Genomic DNA, 14193 nt, shown 5'->3' with positions numbered 1-14193 from the left:
TACAATCATTCAAAATTTCAGATATCCAGTTAATCTAGAAATGTGTAAACGTGATTTAGACTTATGCACCTGTAAGAATAACATTGGGGGGATTTAATATTTGGGGGGGGGGGTTGTAAATACGATAGGGGGATAAAACCTTAAGTAAACCAGAGTAAATCTATGGCATGAACGGACCATGGGAACGGGGACTTATGGTGGTTTTTAAGGGGTAAATGTTTTCTCCTTAAGAATAACATGGGGCTCGTAAAAACTTTCAAATGTTGACATTAAACCTAAGTTTTGGGGGTTAAGGAGTAAAGTTACGAAAAAACACGTATCGTGTAAAATTTAAACTAAAGTAAGGAGAATACAAAGCAATAATAATATTTGCTAAAAAGAATGATTAAAGTATGAGAAAATAGCGAAAACTGGTAAAAAGTTGAAAGAAATTTACCAGATTTTGAAAGTAGGGAGTTTTTTGAACCCGAAAGAGTGCGATTTTCGGAAAACAACTACGAGGGTTTTGTAGAAAATTTAATTTCTGTTCCTGGATATACTTTCAAATCTTTTCTAGCTCTTAATGTTTTCGAGCTATATCCATGGTGTCTACTCTCCGGGAAATTCGGGAAAACCGGGAAAACTCCGGGAATTGTATCTTACCTTGAAGTGTCCTGGAAAACTCCAGGAATCCACCCAAACCTCCGGGAATCCACTGCCCGGTCATCGGAATCGTCGGCTAACCAAACACTGCCGCTTTTGTTGCCGAAATCGCGGGAGACAATTATCGGTTTTGCCGAAACGGAAAGATATCCTCACGGGTATTGCCGCGATCGCGGGAGACGATTATCGGTGTCGCCGAAACCGCAGGATATGCTCACGGGTATTGCCGCGATCGCGGGAGACGATTATCGGTGTCGCCGAAACCGCAGGATATGCTCACGGGTATTGCCGCGATCGTGGGAGACGATTATCGGTGTTGCCGAAACCGCGAGATATGGTCACGGGTATTGGCACGATCGCGGGAGACGATTATCGGTGTCGCCGAAACCGCAAGATATTCTCACGGGTATTGCCGCGATCGTGGGAGACGATTATCGGTGTCGCCGAAACCGCAAGATATGGCCACGGGTATTGCCGCGATCGTGGGAGACGATTATCGGTGTCGCCGAAACCGCAAGATATGGCCACGGGTATTGCCGCGATCGCGGGAGACGATTATCGGTGTCGCCGAAACCGCAAGATATTCTCACGGGTATTGCCGCGATCGTGAGAGACGATTATCGGTGTCGCCGAAACCGCAAGATATGGCCACGGGTATTGCCGCGATCGCGGGAGACGATTATCGGTGCTGCCGAAACCGCAGGATATGCTCACGGGTATTGCCGCGATCGCGGGAGACGATTATCGGTGCTGCCGAAACCGCAGGATATGCTCACGGGTATTGCCGCGATCGCGGGAGACGATTATCGGTGCTGCCGAAACCGCAGGATATGCTCACGGGTATTGCCGCGATCGTGGGAGACGATTATCGGTGCTGCCGAAACCGCAGGATATGCTCACGGGTATTGCCGCGATCGCGGGAGACGATTATCGGTGTCGCCGAAACCGCAGGATATGCTCACGGGTATTGCCGCGATCGCAGGAGACGATTATTCGGTGTTGCCGAAACCGCAAGATATTCTCACGGGTATTGCCGCGATCGTGGGAGACGATTATCGGTGTTGCCGAAACCGCAAGATATGGCCACGGGTATTGCCGCGATCGCGGGAGACAATTATCGGTGTTGCCGAAACCGCAGGATATGCTCACGGGTATTGCCGCGATCGCGGGAGACGATTATCGGTGTCGCCGAAACCGCAAGATATGACCACGGGTATTGCCGCGATCGTGGGAGACGATTATCGGTGTCGCCGAAACCGCAAGATATGGCCACAGGTATTGCCGCGATCGTGGGAGACGATTATCGGTGTCGCCGAAACCACAAGATATGGCCACGGGTATTGCCGCGATCGTGGGAGACGATTATCGGTGTCGCCGAAACCGCAAGATATGGCCACGGGTATTGCCGCGATCGTGGGAGACGATTATCGGTGTTGCCGAAACCGCAGGATATGCTCACGGGTATTGCCGCGATCGCGGGAGATGATTATCAGTGTTGATGAAACCGCAGGATATGCTCACGGGTATTGCTGCGATCGCGGGAGACGATTATCGGTGTCGCCGAAACCGCAGGATATGCTCACGGGTATTGCCGCGATCGCGGGAGACGATTATCGGTGTCGCCGAAACCGCAGGATATGCTCACGGGTAATGCCGCGATCGTGGGAGACGATTATCGGTGTTGCCGAAACCGCAGGAAATGCTCACGGGTATTGCCGCGATCGCGGGAGACGATTATCAGTGTTGCTGAAATCATAAAATATGCGAACCTGTTTTGCCGCGATCGGTTGCCTGTGTTGACGAGACTGCAAGATATGCTCACCGGTATTCCCACGATCGCAGGAGATGATAGCTGGTGTCGCCTTACCTAATAGTTATACTGTTTTATTATGTTGTATAAAATATTTTCTTTGGAAAAGTTTTGTTTTAAATTAAAATAATCATTAATAGTAATAATATATTATTATTAGCGGGTTGCGATTAGTTAAACGGGTTCTGATAGTAGCTCTTAAAATTCAGGAATTTGTCTTGAATTCTCCTGGAAAACTCCTTGAATTTTTCAAACCAGGTTTAGTAGACACCAAGTATATCCCTTTGAAAAAAACATGTTTTATCGATTTCAGAGGTCCGCCATTTTGGATTTGTGGGGGGGTTAAAATTTGAAAATGGGACTTTTGAAAATTTCACCATTAGCTTATGATCCCTTACTACAATACTACCAAATTACAAGTCTCTAGCACATTTCTATACGATTCATATGACCATACCAAAGTCATTATATTTCAATCTTATTCTCCATAAGAATAACACGGGTCACGTAAAAGTGGCGAAAAACCTTCAAATTTTGAGATTAAAATTAAGTTTTGGGGGTCAAGGAGTAAAGTTACGAAAAAACATATAATGAGTAAAATTTAAAGTAAAGTAAGGAGAATACAAAGCAATAGCCTAATAGTTTTTGAAAATAAAAAATATTTAAGTATGAAAAAATGGCGAAAACCGGTAAAAATTTAATAAAAATTTACCAAATTTTGAAAGTAGGGCGTTTTTTGAAGCTGAAGGAGTGCAATTTTTGGAAAACGCCTATGAGGATTTTGTGTAAAATATAATTCCTGTTCCTGGATATACTTTCAAATCTTTTCTATCTCTTACCGTTTTCGAGCTATATCCCTTTGAAAAAAACGTGTTTTGTTGTTTTCAGAGGTCCGCCATTTTGGATTTTTGGGGGGGTTAAAATTGGAAAATGGGACTTTTGCGAAACTCGCCGTTAATTTAAGATCCCATAGTACAATACTACGCAAATTTGAAGTCTCTAGCACGTTTCTAAACCGTTCAGATGGGCACACCAAAGTCGGCCATTTTTAATGTTATTCCCCATAAGAATAACATGGGGGGGAAACCCTTAATTTCGGGGGGGTTAAAATTTAAAAATGTCACTTTTTGGAATTTTCCCGGGGGTTTGGGCACTAGACCTACAAAACACCGAAAATTTCAAGTCTCTAGCTCATCTAGAAGTGGTCTAGAATTTGTATCCGATAAAACTTACCTGAGACCCGAAAAATCGTTATGTTTGTATAGAGGTGTGCTTCTTTCGTGTATAAAACATTAAAATATGACGATATTTTAATTTTTGAAATTTTTATGATAGAAATCATAAACGTGATGGTCAGGGACAAGCGGTACGAAATAATCTAAATCTTTCTAAACAATCCTTCAATTATACTGTTAGTTATAATAAAAATAAGTGTTTCAATTGAACTAAACTGTTCAAATTACAATTATATTAAAGTTATTGTCACGACCAAACACACTATAATCCATAAGGCTGGATTGGTCGTGAAAAAACCCGCGATGGTCGTGAAACTTTGGTCGTGAAATTACGTGTTATTTGGCTCTGTTCTGTTGGTAGCCCTGCACCTCATGTTCGAGGATACAAAGTGAACTTTTAGGTTAATCTAGCAATTGAAATATCTTACAAACAAAAATTAACACCATGTCTACTTCATCGAATGTCTACGTACGGTCATGGACACACCAAAATTACAAAAAACACAATCTTTCCTTTATTTATCTTGTAATTCCTCCTTTCAACTCGAAACGACCGGCACTACAATCCTGACGTACACCCCGAACTAGTCTCTAAAACAAACTGACTCCATCGACGCCAGGCTTGCCACTGTCGTGCTCCAAAGTTGAAAATTTTTCCCAAATGGTCGTGACGCCAAATCGAGGGACAGACTTATTTTTTCATGGTAGTCAGTTTGCAATGACAATAAAATTATAATATGCTCCTTTTTTGTAAGTTTAATAACCATTGATGACATAAAAATATGGCTTTATATATTTCGGCATGAATAATTAGTCTAAAAACAGCGTGAAAGTTGGAAAATGTACCCTAGGGACACGTCATGGTCGTGAATTTTGAGACTTTAAAAATACGAAAAAAATACCTAGAACCTATTTAAAACCAAATAAATGTGTGTAACATGTTGCCCCCGTCCCAAAAAATATTAAAACACATAATAATAAACTACAAATCCAGTATCTACGAAGTAAAAGGCCAGGGACATGAAAACGTACGTTTTTAAATTTTCACTCTTCTACAACCAGTACGCATCCAGCTACAGAAGTGCGCACATCCTATATATCTAACTTTGTCTGCAGTACCAATGTTGAAATGTACGCTGTCATTGCAAATCCTGTCAACTATAAAGAACTCTCTCAGTCTTGTAACTGACAATCTGGTGTTGAATATATCTATCGAACCACTGTCTCATCCCACCTTCATGCATCACTCCTTATGCCATGTCGGATGATGAATTTCAATTGGCTTGATAAGTTTACCCAAAAAAACTAATCACAGCGCATCTCACAACTGGCGGGAATTGCAATGACATTGGCGAATTTTAACACTCCACTGTAGACGAAGCTGGATGCGTATTGAGTGTAGTAACTCTAATGCTAAGATAGGGGTGCCAATGCACAACGTCTGATACTTTCTGGACAGCAAGTCACTTTTTGCCTGTGTGGTGAACTATATTTGGTGAACTATATTTTTCGTCATATTGCATAATTAATTAACAAACAAAGCTAGAAAACAAAATAATTTGTATAGAAAGATAACCTCTCAAAACGACTTCCAGCTTGTTTTCAATTCAGCCAATGGAAATAAGCAGCTGTTTAGTAAGTGATTCAATCATTTAGTCTGTCTATTACCATTGTGGTACAGTACATTATATGTACCATTGTTTTTTCAATCTATCGACAACAATAAGCCTTATCTAATAGTAAATCTATCAAAAAATAATTTCAAACGATACGATTGCCAGTCGAAATTTACAACTGTTTACAACAGCTGATTTTTACTGCCTAGAGAGTAAAAATGCTAATATAAACCCGCCACGAATGCATTAAAAACAGCTGTTTATGCTGCAGTATGACGAAAATATTATTTTAGCTACTGGGGCGAGAGTACAATAATATTTAAAGGAGGAATATTTTTTTTTGGTTGGTTTAATTCTGGATTTTTATAATTCTGTGATGTTTGCAGGTCATATGCAACCTCAGTATTAGACATTTCTGCAGTCTGGAGTGCTGATCATGTAAGTACAATATAGTTTTATTTGAAAAAATTTTACAAGGTTCCAGCTTGTATGAAAATGTCCATTCTCTAAATAAAATATTAACTAAGTGGAGTTAATTTCCTCTAATTATCTGATTTAGTCGAGTACTAATGGAGAAGTAGACATTGTCGAAACAAGCTGGAATTTTCTATAATATTTTTAAAAAACTCATAAGTTTTGAATGGTAATACTAAAGCCAGTTTATAGCTCATAGTAAGTGAATCAAATAAACATTTTATCATGTCTAATGGCATACGTATAGTTTTAAGGAATAGCTGAACGTAAAGTTTGTGATGGTGGAAGAAATCTGAATATCTTAAGTGTGAAAAAGTATAGTTGAATTATACTCTCAGCCTTATATATTCACTAGTTTAACTTCAATGTTTCAGACATATGTTAGGTAGTTAGTAAGAATCAACGGATCATTTCTATTATTTTAAAGTATACTTATAGTATAAAGTTGCAAGAAATTTAGTGGACTGTGCTCGTTTTGGAGATGGTTTTCACAAGAATGTATCACTTTTAATGGTCAAAGAAACTACGAACATGACATAGACATGTTAGATATTTCAAAGCTAAGTTTCTGTATTATAAACTTCAATAACATGAATACTAGTGAATTATTACTTATGTGTGATGCACCTAGACATTGCAAACATAAAGGTAGTCAATAGTACAATGAGATAATATTTGTATGCACTGCAAGAAATTAAATCTAAATTAGAAACGTTTTAAAATAAAAATTGTGGAAGTTCCACAGTTAAATGCTAACTAATTTACAAGCACTGCAATTGGTTCAAAGATAAATGTGAAGCAACATTAGTTATTTACAATGAATTAAGTTTGATGTTTTGAACAAACATGGTTATTGGCTTGATCAATGTCAAAATGATATTAGGTAATAGAACATATTAAATATACTATGAGTTTAATTATGCCTATTAGATGTATAACAAGAATTGACTTTGTCATTATATGAAATACAAAAGCATTTCTCAAAATATTAAGTCGAGACTTAAAAGTAGCAAAACCATATACAAGCTAACAAGAAGGTATATAGTAAACCATATACAAGGTAACAAGAAGGTGTATAGTACGTTGTTGCATGTTGTTATTGACAAGCTCTGGGCTTCTATTTATTTAAGGGAATGTATAACAAAGTAATATTGTGTTCCTTTAATATTCTTGATGACTATATTCAAAAGTGAAATGGTTGAACAGTTTGAAAGTAACGTTTTTGCGACTTACAGGTGTTCCCAGACAGATAGCAGAAAGATAACTTCTAGAGCAACTTAAGGAATAAATAATCATTTCTTTTGGTGTTTCCCTATTGACATTCCCTATTGATGGAAGTGACTTGTGAATTTTGTGTACTTGGTTGATCACGTACTTGCGTTTTATTGTGATAATTTATTATTTTAGTGTAATTTACTACGTTAATATTTTTTTATTAGTAACCTTTCTGGAGTATGGATTTTAATCCTGAACAAACTGACAAATATAAAAATGTTTAAGAATTAAAATATCTAAATACAACAGAGTGTAAGAAACAAATAATATAATGTTATTTATGTTCCTTTGCAATTCATTTCAAAATATGTTATTTTATTTGAAAATGAGAAATATTTTCATACCTATGAGTAGGCATCGAAACATGTTAAGTTACTGTTTCAGTTAGCCATAAGACTAATAATAAAAATATTATTCTCTGTTAAAAAGTTTGTTGTGTTGTATTGCAGTTGATTTCTGCTTGAATTTTGACATGAGACCATTTTACTAAGAACTCTTTTGGTGACATATTTCATAATCAGCAGTTTTCTGCATAATATTGAGATTGAAATGTGTAGGTACTTTTTAACGTAATATGAGCAGTGCCTTGAAAATTGATACTTTGAAAATTCAAATACTCATAAGTTGTTAGACCTAAGTAGTACACACGCTATGAAATGGTGAGAAACCGAAATATTTAAGAATGAAAGAGAAACATAACTGATCTATGGAAGATTTGATGTTCAACCAAGACAGAAATGTAAGTAACAAAATCAGTCTAGTCATATGCTGTCTTAACTTGCTGTCTCGATCCTAATTCAGCCTATATCTTAGCAAACTAAAAATTTACTTCTAAAAAAAATTACTACAAAATATTCTTGCTATAAAAATACTATTACTTTTGTATGCTATTAAGTTAAGTTAAACTTTGAACACATGCAGTAGATTGAACAATTGTAAAATTATATAAAGAATACAGTTTTAACTAATCTGATAAATAAGTTAAGATATGGGCTTTTTGCTTTTTGTGTGTTAAAACTTATTACTTTCTTCATTGAGCCCTTTGCACAAATAAGCATGCATAGACAACCTCCATAATACGCTTTAAATATTTGGGTAATTTAATATGGTGACACAGTTTTAACCAGAGGTATAAACCGTCTTGACAAATATTTAAATGCTTTGAAAAATAGTTAATCGTTTAAATATTGGATTAGTTATTCAAGCTAACTTCTCGTATTAGATTTATATTACAATCTAAAAACAAATTTAAAATTTGTTAAAATAAAAATGCAGTGCATCACCGCAGATATTTTTTTATGGATTTAGTGTACGAACAAAATTTTGAAAGAGGCTGAAATATTGACATATTATTACTAAATTATACCTTAAAGGAGAATTAAATTTTGTAAAAAGCAACCTCAAAAGTTGAAATGTTAAGTTTCAAGTTGTGTAAATGATTTAACACCATAGTTGAAGAACCATAGTTTTTATTTTGGTGGTGGTAATTTCTCGCTCTTGTAGTAAACCGTAGAATTAGTGTAAACTCCATTAGACTAACTTTGTAAGAAGTGAAACTGAGTTTTTTCTACTCTTGGTCTTTTTTTGTTGTCGATGTTACCTTATATGGTGGGAAAGTAAAGTACAAAGTAAGGTATTGAAATCTTAAATATCCGAGTTCTCTTTTAAATTAGCAAGAACCTTCTCTTAAAATATCAATTAAACTGATGGAAATGTATAAAATACTATGACATATTTTCTTCTAGAAATTATCTCAATATGTTAATTAAATGTAAGCAAAATAAGCAGTGAAATGCTTACCATTGAATTAAGCTGAGGATCTGTTTTAAAAAATCTGTGAATTTAGACTTGATGGCAATTTTTGCCAAGGGTGTTGCTATAATAGCCAAATTGGTTTGAATTTTAGCGTTACAACTTTTTTTAACAAACTTTTGTTTCACTTTCCTTTCAACTTAGAGAAATAACTTAATGTTTCTCTTATTAAAAAAAAAAGTCAATTAGACACAAACCCAATTCCTTTCCGTATCTTATTCTATACTCTGCTCACACCTGATGCATAAAGGTAATTCCACGTGTAATTAGCATGAGAGAAAACAAATTCTTGAGGAGAGTGTAAAAAACATCTCATGAAATTTGATAAGATATCAAAAAATAGAATTTCATTAGGTCTAATATAGGTATGTGAAAATCACTATGTTTTGATGTTAAATCCGTTCAAGTAGCTACACAAACTTTTCCAAATGTACAAGTTCATTTACTGGTAGTAAAAATTGTGATAAAATATCACAATGCACAAATATCAGCTACAGTATAAGAAGGACTGACAAAGGCAAGCCAAAACCTACCCAATATTTTAAGTAAATTTTGCAATAAGAAAAACTGCCCATTGACTAATTAATATGGGTTTATATCACTTGTAAGCTAATAACTGTATCACAAATTTAAAAGCAAATTGCTGACAGAAAACAGAATTTTTTAATCAGGAATTGTCGGAAATGCAGAACAGTAAGAAACTGTATAGAACCAACAAAAAATCTGAGTCAATGTCTGAAACTCCACAAAAGCTATACAAAGACATAAAAAGATTAGGTCTATCTATTGTAATAACTAAGAAGACAAATGCATTGTTATATTTTGAGGATTAGTTGCCATGAGTAATTAGTGACATTTAAGCAAGCTATACATGCCTTAGAAAATATCAACCAAGGAGGCTTATTAAGTGGGCCATCCAGCATAGTCTTCCTTTAGTGTAAATATGATGAGGGATATTAGGGACCTTCATTTCAAATTAGGAGGCAATAGTGAAAACAAATGAATTAGGTTTTTTTTCTCATAAGATTATTCAATTTGATTTTACCTTTCAGGATGCCTGTGCATTCTCTGAAAGGTCGAGACAAGAATCTTCTTGGGTCCTTGATGTCATGCAAGGTAAGTTATAAATGCATACTGATGAGATAACAGATTAATAATTTAGTTAACACGTTCGCGGCGGCATCGCTCCCATACGGAACCCTAATGCCATCCTGGTGGGTGCGATCGCTCCCAAGCTGCAATGCAGTACGAAATGATTTATTTTTAAGCCAGGATTAGAGCTAGAAACTTGAAACCTCGCACAGCACTGCTCAATAGTATACTGTATTTTGTTGTGGTGTAGTTGGTAGTAAATTTCCCCGTAAAATCCCCGTCTGGCAATCTCAAAATTCTACTTTTTGTCCCGTCTTTTTCCCTCCATTTGGCAATACAATTCCAATGGGACCGGCTACGTTACAAGCAGTGCTGCTATCTGTGGGTGTTTAGCGAACGACGTCGACTCTCGTTGTAAAGCAGGACATCCTCGCACGTTATTTGCTATTTGTCAGACCGAAATTGGAAAGCCACTCACACGCGGCAATCGGGTTTGTTCGATGCTGAGGGCTGCGCCGCACGTGGGATACGCCCGCCATTTGACGTGCCGCTGCGAACGTGTTAAAGTGAACCTACATTTGATCATTAGTAAAAACATATTTGCGAGTAAAAATATCCTTAACAGTTCTGAACCATAAATTTATAGTACAGTAATGCAAATTTTAACTCAATGATATCACAGTTAATCCTTCTTCGGGTTTTTTCTGGGCGTTGAATCTTGTATTAAAACCATAAGCATTAAATAGTACATACAATCAATCAAATTTTTACTTAAATATTTTTATAAAACATACACAACACCATCGGTGACTCATGTAGCCAGGCGCCGTGCTACGTGACTTCAAGCTTCATCTGATTAATAAGGGTTTTGCAGGGCAGGTGTGAGATCAAAATAATGTTAAACTGGTTCCTAGAAAGATGCTCGTGGGGTAGATATTTTTTTATAAAATCAAATGCTCACGGAGGAAAACTCAGTGGTGTAACCGATGGAGGGTTAAGACTATTTACTCTAATATGGTATATTTTATCTAGCGACACCGAGCGGTACCACCTGATAGTCTAATCCCCAGTAATCCAGCATGAGGTCAGTCTCAACAATTCCAGATTATCAGAAGTCCACTGAATGTTTTTTTGTTTTGGTTGTGGAATGTTACACGATTCAACCGTTTAACTATTTATTCTCTTAAAGCAGAGAAACTTGATAGTGTGACTTGCTAAAACTGACACTACTTTCAAAATATATTTTGTTCGTTAGAAACACGCTGGTTCTTCTCCCCCTTGGCTGCATTATTTGATCTACACATGTCTTCTGCATGTTACTCTATTATCCAGTTCAATATTGTAATAGAGATTAAAAAAAAAATCTTGATATGATTTTTCTAAAACTCCTATTCCATCTTTGAAGTTTCTCTCCTGAACACGATACCCACCCTTCAATACCCATGTTATACACTTAGAGCTGTCTTTTGAACATTTTATAATATGGAGAGTTACATGTTGTGTTAGGTAATTTAAAAGAGTTTATTGCTGCTTTGTGAAATTTGTTATAAAAATCGTATTGGGTTCATCTTCCACGTATTTTAACATCTTTTTATCATTTGCACAAAGCGTTCAGCTTGTCCATTGAAAGATTGATTAAATGAAATGGAGCAGTTTTTTTGTGTTGGGTTCCACATTACCTAAAAAAACTGTTGAGAATCAATAATTAAATAGTTAATAGCAAAATGAATTGATAGTGAATTGATTAATTTACCCATGCTTACCTCTAAAATATATTGAACCAGTATTTTTGTAATTTGCCCAATGCTTGCCAACTCCTAATTTTGTAGGTTATGGTTTCTATTGGGCATACAGCAAGTGAAAGATTTTTCACAGAGATTCCCTTTAGGAATCTTTGTAGCCCGTATTCTTTCTACAATGTATTTTCTCTCTGAAGGTGTTAGTTATTTTTAGAGCCTTTTTTCGACAATTTGTCGCATGATGTTTTAGTCACATTATTAGTACGTGGTGTGTTTACTTATGGCTATATTTCTGGATTCAGGTGATGTGAGATGTTCATAGCATCTCAGCTGACCCAGCCGTTTTAATCTTCCCCAACTCATTGAGTCTGGAACATGTCCGAGAGTCATGAAGATCCCAAGTGGAAAGCAGATCCGTGACTGAGTCAACACACTCAAGGTAAAGATCCAAATTTTTTACCACCTAAGTTCTAATAGCCTGTGTTTGTTTTTGTATGTGTGTAGATTAATCTTCCTTGTATCCATCTCCATTGCCACTACAGTACACTTTCAATTATCCAAGCCCTCGGGTTATACAATTTCCGGTCGGAAAACAATAACATTATGAGAAATGTTTTAAGTAAAAATAGCGAGTTATTTCTTATTTCTTATATTTAAAACTGTATAGTAAACAATGCTTTTAGGTATTATTTGAACGTACAAATAATTCGCAGGAGCCTAGAAAATAAAAATCGCAGTAGCCTACTAGGTTGGCTGCTAACCATTGGTAAGCTGGACAAGTCGTCTGCAGAACGTCAACAAGAGCAGTTTGGCATTTCTGCCCGGGTTCATATCGTCTTTTGTCAGTGTTTCTCATTACAATGTTTAATTTTACATTGATTTTGTCAAGTGCTGTTCAAGTCAAACTCAAACAACAATTATTAATTTACGTGAAACACTATCAGGATCCACTGAATGCTGTTTTTTTTTTACCCTGTAGAGTGTTGCCTTACTTACTTACTCCCATGGCCATGAATACCCTAGGTGGTATTTGGCCACAAACCAACAAGTTGCCTCCATCTCTCCCTGTTCTCCGAATCTTCTTTCCTTACTTTCAGTCTTTGCAAATCTTTATCCACCTGGTCCTTCCATCGATTCTTTGGTCTTCCTTGGGGGTCTTCTTCCAGTTGAGTTTTGTCCTTGTAGAGTGTTGCCTTAGCATCATTAAATAGTACTGTATTTAAAGTTTTCAAGACAATTTAAGAAGTGTTAAGCATGTTTTATTTATTGTTTTCCTTACTGCCTTATAAAATATATTCTATGAAAATGCCAATCATGATCATTTTGTATTCACTATGCATGTTATTAAAACAGATACTTAAGTGTTTGACCTAATGTCGTACCGTAATCCCTGACATGGTGATCAATGGTCTAGTCGTTTCAGTACTGTTCACTTAGTGGTGATCAAGTCTGTTTAAACCAGGGATGTCACTTCTGCCTGATAAGAGGGAGTCTACTGTAAAATTAATACTGATTAATTTGCCCAATGCTTGCCAACTCCCATTTTTGAGGTTATGGTTTCTATTGGGCATACATTAATGATAGATTTTTCACAGAGTTTCCTTTTAGGATTCTTTGTAGCCCGTATTCTATCAACAGTAAATTTTCTCTTGGTGTAAATAGGTTTTTAATAACATATTTTCCATAACCAATTAGTGTAAATGTAAATTTTATTCAATAATTTGTAAAGAGGCAATTCCAAGTATGTCAATATTAAAAAGTTGATATACACCAATTATTTCATACTATTTAGCTCATACTCTTTTATATTATATTAACCATTTATTTGGTTAAACATTATCTAGTGCTATTTATGAACTTGGTTATCACAGCCGTTCTGTTTTAGAGAAACTACACTGCAATGGCGAGAGTTACCGGCAGCTTGTCTTGTTTAGCAACTTGTCCTCATGTCTTCAAAAGCATTCTGAAAAGCTTATGATGTGTTAGGACAACACGTAGGAAACCCTTCTTCTATTCCAACATTGTTGCCGGACCATAAAAGTCAAAAGGAAAAGTACCACATTAAATTGAACTAACAACATAGGGTATCTAGTTCCATTTCATTGTACAGAAAATATTGATATTTGTTACTGAAGTGCTTTCATGTGTATTTAGGAAATTGATTAAAATTATATTACGTTCCACCAATTTGTTGTGTTATCTCTTTCCCTGTAGAAATTGCATTTCTTTGGGGGAAGGTATGTTAGCCCTACTTGAATCACTTTTTGGAAGCATCCTCATTGGAAAAAAATTGTTGTTTTGGAGAATTTTGATTCAGTTCTAATAATTTTTGGGGAATTTACTTTTTTTGTCCCACAGTTAGTCACCTTTATCGATGACTAGCTGTGGTGGGCTTCTCCTTGTTTGACTTCATAAGCATTACCGGTAACTATTGATTGCCGTACCGGGTTGGTGTATCATATTTCAGTCTTATATGTAAATGGGGAAGTAGGAGAATT

At 36.2% G+C, this 14193-nt stretch overlaps 1 protein-coding gene across 6 annotated transcripts in view; it reads left to right on the top strand.

Moving 5' to 3' along the window:
* Nucleotides 1-13882, top strand: part of LOC128991417 (TATA-binding protein-associated factor 2N-like) — a 56501-nt gene extending 42619 nt beyond the window's left edge. For 3 of the 6 annotated variants that reach the window (XM_054414273.1, XM_054414275.1, XM_054414271.1), the window contains 5 exons: nt 5690-5741; nt 7013-7791; nt 9917-9980; nt 11998-12134; nt 13581-13882. In XM_054414273.1, the coding sequence (XP_054270248.1) occupies nt 5690-5712 (23 nt within the window). In that variant the 3' untranslated portion in view covers nt 5713-5741; nt 7013-7791; nt 9917-9980; nt 11998-12134; nt 13581-13882. The remainder of the gene's footprint in view (nt 1-5689; nt 5742-7012; nt 7792-9916; nt 9981-11997; nt 12135-13580) is intronic. The other 3 variants (XM_054414274.1, XM_054414276.1, XM_054414272.1) reach the window with 1 other exon arrangement.
* The last annotated feature ends 311 nt before the right edge of the window (nt 13883-14193 follow it).

The sequence above is a fragment of the Macrosteles quadrilineatus genome, unplaced genomic scaffold (genome assembly GCF_028750875.1).
Source record: "Macrosteles quadrilineatus isolate MER2022 unplaced genomic scaffold, UCM_ALF_1.0 Scaffold_4__1_contigs__length_99947679, whole genome shotgun sequence".
Classification (NCBI taxonomy): domain Eukaryota; kingdom Metazoa; phylum Arthropoda; class Insecta; order Hemiptera; family Cicadellidae; genus Macrosteles; species Macrosteles quadrilineatus.
Note: the sequence above shows the minus strand (reverse complement) of the source record. Positions and strands in the feature narration are given on the sequence as shown.